A 6,000-nucleotide genomic window follows, 5' to 3' on the forward strand; every position below is an offset into this window, starting at 1 on the left:
ACATGCTTTGCAATTCAAAATGATAACATTGATAACAGTTAAATTTTTGATATTCATTTAACTTTTATATTGTTTTTACTATACTAAATTATATCATTTAGTTAATTTGTTATTTAAAAAAAAATCCAGTATGAAATTTGGATAATATGAAACATCTTGTTAAAATTTCCTTATATTTATGCAAAAATGAGAAAAATAATAAAAACTAAAAAACTCCTCCACTTAATGATGTCTGAGTCTACTTAATGATAATAATTCAGATGAAGGTGACCATTCAATATCTAGTTTTAAAAAAATTGTTTTTTAATAAAAAATTATTCATTAAATGTGAAAATTAAAATTCATGGAAAAAGTGTTGAATGTGAAATATGTAAAAGATGGAACCTTTTTAAAATGTACCAAACTCTCTAACAGTGGCATTAATGCAATAACTAAATTAAAAAAATCTAGAGTCATATGGTTTTGTTTGAAATGTGATAAGAGTCATATGGTGTTTTTTTTTTTAATGACTTAAGAGTTATATGGTTTTGTTATATTTCATTCAGATAATCTGCGGTGCTTGAACTAAACTTAGCAATTAAAGCCCATGGAGAAATAGGAAATATATTCTTGTTGAAAAGAAATTTTATATAAAGGAAGATAAGTAACAAAGAAAAACAAACAGATGTTCAAAATAAACACAGATTTATTTTAAGGAGAAAAAGCTTATACACAAATTATAGTCAACAGTAATTTTATTGTTAAAGTATACCAAAATTATAACAGAATACATAAGCAACATATATAAAAATATATGTTGCTTATGCATAAATTATTTGTTGCATTGTTATTGCATTTTTTCATTTCTGGCATCCATAACACAAGTTATTTCCCTCTCTTTTTAATAAAAATTTTGATGTTGTTTAATTTAATCCCAAAAAATAAGATTTTATTCAAAACATTAATATGTTCCTGTTATGAATGAGTTTTAACTTTTTACTACGGTCAAAAACACACCAGATTTCTATCTGTACTAAATTTTTCATTTTATAGCTTTTAACTTTGTAAAATAACTATTTTGATAACTATAAAGTTACAATATATTACCATCAACAAGTTATAGATTTGTTGTTATGTAATTGTTGTTACATTAACCATCGACATTGTTACATTGTTATTTTGATAACTATAAAGTTACAATATATTACCATCAACAAGTTATAGATTTGATGTTATGTAGCATTGCCCTTGAGCAGCTATAGATTTGTTGTTACCTTATAACATATATTATACAAAATATATTGTCAAAATATATTGTCAAAATATATTATACAAAATATATTGCTACAAATATATTGTCAGGTTTAAAAGCTACATGTGAAACTTTTAACATATTGTAATGGGACCATTGAATAAGAAGCTACAATAATAACTTGTTTTAGATTTGGCATTAATTTTTAGTTAGCTAGTTAGGTCAGATATTTATTGTTATATATTGTTATATATTGATATATATTGTTATATATTGTTAGCTATAAAACTACCATATGTCGACGCACAAATTGTCATAATAAAATGACAATAAATAGGTAAAAAATTTGCCAAATTTATTCTTTCTGATCAGGGCTGTCCTGAAGGAGGGGGGGGGGTCATAGAGTGTTCATACATTTTTTTTTTTTACTAATGTATTAGTGCGTAGAATAAACATATTTTACATTCAGAAGAATAACATTAGTAGTTTATTTTACATTTATAATACTAAAAAGGCTTTCAACTTTTTAATACAAGGCTTTCCATTTCCAATACAAGAATTGTCAACTTACTTTCCAATACAAGGCTTTCTAGTTCCAATACAAGAATTATCAACTTACTTTCCATCGTGATTGTATATATATACAAATAATGTATATATATATTTATATGTATGTATCTATTTTTGTATGTATGTATGTATGTATGTATGTATGTATGTATGTATGTATGTATGTATGTATGTATGTATGTATGTATGTATGTATGTATGTATGTATGTATGTATGTATGTATGTATGTATGTATGTATGTATGTATGTATGTGTGTGCATATGTGTGTATGTGTGTTTGTATGTATGTATGTATGTATGTATGTATGTATGTATGTATGTATGTATGTATATGTATGTATGTATGTATGTATGTATGTATGTATGTATGTATGTATGTATGTATGTATGTATGTATGTATGTATGTATGTATGTATGTATGTATGTATGTATGTATGTATGTATGTATGTATGTATGTATGTATGTATGTATGTATGTATGTGTGTGTACATATGTGTGTATGTGTGTTTGTATGTATTCATATTGTATGTATTCATATTGCACTCTACTATAAGTATTTTTATAAATAAATCTAAAATTAAATATTACTCAGAGTTAATTAGAATTTCTTATTGTTTTGATTTTGTTGCAATTTCCTTAGGAAAAAAAAGCAAAAAAATAAATTGTTTTTTTTATATTTTTATTTATAGACAATTGCATGTGGATCTAGTTTTAGCATGGCTGGTATTCATACTCAGTTAAAAGAACGTCCATTAAATTTAATTTATTTTTGGGGAACAAAACCCCAAAAGCGTAAGAAAAGTATGATATCAGAATCAAATTCCAAGCTCATTAGAAAAAGAAATTTATCTATGATTGATGAATCTGATCAAAATTTTAGGTATTTATATTATAATTATACTAATAAACATTTAAAACTGTATTTTACAAATTTATGTGTTTCTAATTTTTTTAACATGATCTATAACTATGGGAGTTGAGATTAAAGATTTATTTAATTTATCATATCATATATCGAATTAAAGATTGATATTTTTTCTTTTCTTTCATTAATTGTTTCCATCTTTAAATTATAAAAAAGTCAATATTATTTAAAAGACAGACATAGCAAATAGTAATGCTTATCAAGCAGAAAAGAAAAATAATACAGAAAAGCTAAAAAAAAAACAAATTAAAAAGATCAAACGATATGGGGCTTTTATAAAATATTTATAAAATTAAAAAACAATTTCACAAACTTATATGTTTTTGTGTTCTACATAAACACACTCATATATAATGATTTATAATATATTTTTATAATAATTTAATTTCAAGTATATATTTACCAGGAAATTTTTCATATTTACAGACTGTGTACACAAACCAATTCAAATATATCTAAACAGAGTTGAAAAAATAATTAAATTGTATTTAATATCATAATAATAATCGATATGATTAATAATGATTATAACTGGCCATATCAGTTTATTATTCTTATTTGGTTCATAAAAATAAAAAAGATTTTTAGATTAAATCTATATGAATTTCAATATCTAAATTATATTTTATATAATTTACTAAATTATGCTAAATTAATTAGTTGATTACAATTTTTTTGTGAGTGCAAGTATTGATTAAATTATCCAGATATTGGAGCGTAACATTATATAAATATTATTTGTGTCACATTTGTCATACTTACCACACCTTGCTATCAATTTTGAAAAACAAGCTGTTCAATGCTCTAGTTCTTGAACAAACATATAGCCAACTATTTGAGAAGCAATGTTTTTTTTAAAAATAAAGACCAACTTTAAGCAATGAGGTGTTTCAGTTAAGCAGTTCCAAAATTCAAAAGAAATTTTTTTTTTTTCAGTAAAATTCTTTGAGAAATTTGGTTTGATTACCACTTGAATAAATTTTTATATCACCTGCTAGGTAATAAAGGGTTCCAGTTATTGCTAATTAATCGGCATCAATATGTATTAGAATCACAAAATCAGTTTATTCAGTACCTCTAAATATTTTTTTAACTACTGATTAGATTTTTTTTAAATGTACTAATCTCGTATTTTATTCTCAGGATTTTCAACATCAATAGCTTATATTTAACATGTTGATGTTAAAAGGTTTTTTGGTAAACAGTCTATGAATTTATAGCTTGTTTCCTCCTAAGTAATACACACTAAATTTATTATTGAATCATATGCCAGATCAAATGACAAATTAGTTCATTTGTTACTTACTTAAATTGGAAATTCATAGAAATTATTTTGATAAATTTCTTATCAAAACGACTATTAACGTAATGCACAAATTGAAGCTAATGTTTACAAAAATAATTAAAAATATAAAATTTGTTTGGTTTTTAATTATTTTTAATCGACATTCACTATGATTATAAATTTATAGATAAATGTTTATTTTTAAAAAGTGTCAAACTGTTTAGTACACGTGATGAAAGTGAAGTTTTGAGAAATTCATCCAGAACAAGCATGTCTGAACCAAACTCATTAAAACAATCTTTAGGTAAACAATCTCATTCAATATTGTTAACAACTTCATGGTTATTACTTACTACTGATTTATTTTGTAATCTTTTAATTGGATTGATTTATTTTAGTTTTATTTTGCAGGAGTGTCATCAGAAAAACTTAGCGATATTGATGATTCCTCCAGAAAGTATTTAGAAGATATTTTAAAGGGTTTTTTTTCACAAACATTAAATCTATCTACAAAACAAGGAGAAACATTTTCATCACCATGTGTTGTTTTTAGCATTGATTCAATAAGTGATGTTGAAGGTAATCTAAAATTTTTTATACTAAGATCTCATAAAGGCTGTAAGCTTATCACCAGGCAAGTTGGTAAATAAGTAATTTTGTCAAAGCAGTATAAAGCTACTATACAAAAAAATTTGTAAATTTTGCAAATCAGGAATATTCCAAAGCTGAGGTTTATAAAAAAAATTTATTTAATGAAAGATATTTTGAACAGTAAGGTATGACTTCACTGAAAACAAGTTAAGACTTTGTAAAGTATATATATATACGTATATATATATATATATATATATATATATATATATATATATATATATATATATATACACACTTTACAAAATCTTAACTGTAGAATTAAAAAGTTTCGAGTTGTGTTAAAGAGGCAGTATAAAAGATTGGTCTTCATTAAGTGCATTATAAAAATTTTTACTAAATTCTTATAAAAGACTATAAGGTTTTGTAATTAAAACAAACTTGTCTTTTGTCCCAACCATGTAAACATTTTTTATAAAGAATTTACCTTATTTTAGTTCTGAAATATACACTGTTGAATATGAAGTTCTTTCATCTTAGAATAATCACTTTCTGTGACACAGTTTTTTGGTGAATTTATCTTTTGAAAAAGATAAAAGAAGTGATTAAAGTTCAAAATATAGCAGAGCAAGAAAGTCATAGAGAAGTATATGGTTTTAATAGAACTTATAGTATGAAAAAGATCATTGTTGTTATAAATAAAAAAACAAAAGAAGATTGTGGAATGAACTATTTAAAAATCTAAATCTATCAGTTTAAAGAGATTTAAAGGGTTATTTGCTGTGTCTTTTTATCATTCACAAAAATAATACTAATTAGGGTCTGACAATGCACATAAGAAGAACTAATAGTTGCATATTAGTTTTTATTAAGAACTAATAGTTATGCTTATTACAATAGTTATGATTTTTACAATTATTTTATTAAGAGCTTTGACAAAATAGGTATGCTTAATACAACTAATAATTATGCTTAAATCAGTATTTTCAATAATTTTATATTATAGAATTGTTGATGAAATCGGTTTCTCATCATCACCATTATAATTACCATTTTTTTTTTTTATAAAGGTTATGAAGATGAAGATTTTCCTGTCATTTTGAGGAGTATTTATTCCTCTCAACACCATGTTTTAATTCAATTTGAAACTAATGCTCCTCCCCCCAAAATTGTTGCTACAATGAAGAAAAGTGAAGAGACTACCTATAGGTGATTATGTTGGTGACTTTTAAACTTTATTTATAAACTTTTAACATATAACATATATTGTTTATGTATGTATATTTATATTATGTATATACAGGGGCTATTCTAGGAAAAATATTTGGGCAGAGGTACCCCCTGTCCCGGAGAAATTTAGCGGAAAATCAGTGCTTTTTCCTCAAAAGTCCTCAA

General features: G+C 24.1%; 1 protein-coding gene across 2 annotated transcripts in view; it reads left to right on the forward strand.

Moving 5' to 3' along the window:
• The window catches only part of LOC100207375 (uncharacterized), a 75,881-nt gene that overhangs the window by 38,213 nt on the left and 31,668 nt on the right, over positions 1 to 6,000 (forward strand). For both annotated transcript variants that reach the window (XM_065805378.1, XM_065805379.1), the window contains 4 exons: positions 2,494 to 2,684; positions 4,239 to 4,318; positions 4,426 to 4,593; positions 5,676 to 5,814. In XM_065805378.1, the coding sequence (XP_065661450.1) occupies positions 2,494 to 2,684; positions 4,239 to 4,318; positions 4,426 to 4,593; positions 5,676 to 5,814 (578 nt within the window). The remainder of the gene's footprint in view (positions 1 to 2,493; positions 2,685 to 4,238; positions 4,319 to 4,425; positions 4,594 to 5,675; positions 5,815 to 6,000) is intronic.

This window comes from Hydra vulgaris, chromosome 09 (genome assembly GCF_038396675.1).
Source record: "Hydra vulgaris chromosome 09, alternate assembly HydraT2T_AEP".
Classification (NCBI taxonomy): Eukaryota; Metazoa; Cnidaria; class Hydrozoa; order Anthoathecata; family Hydridae; genus Hydra; species Hydra vulgaris.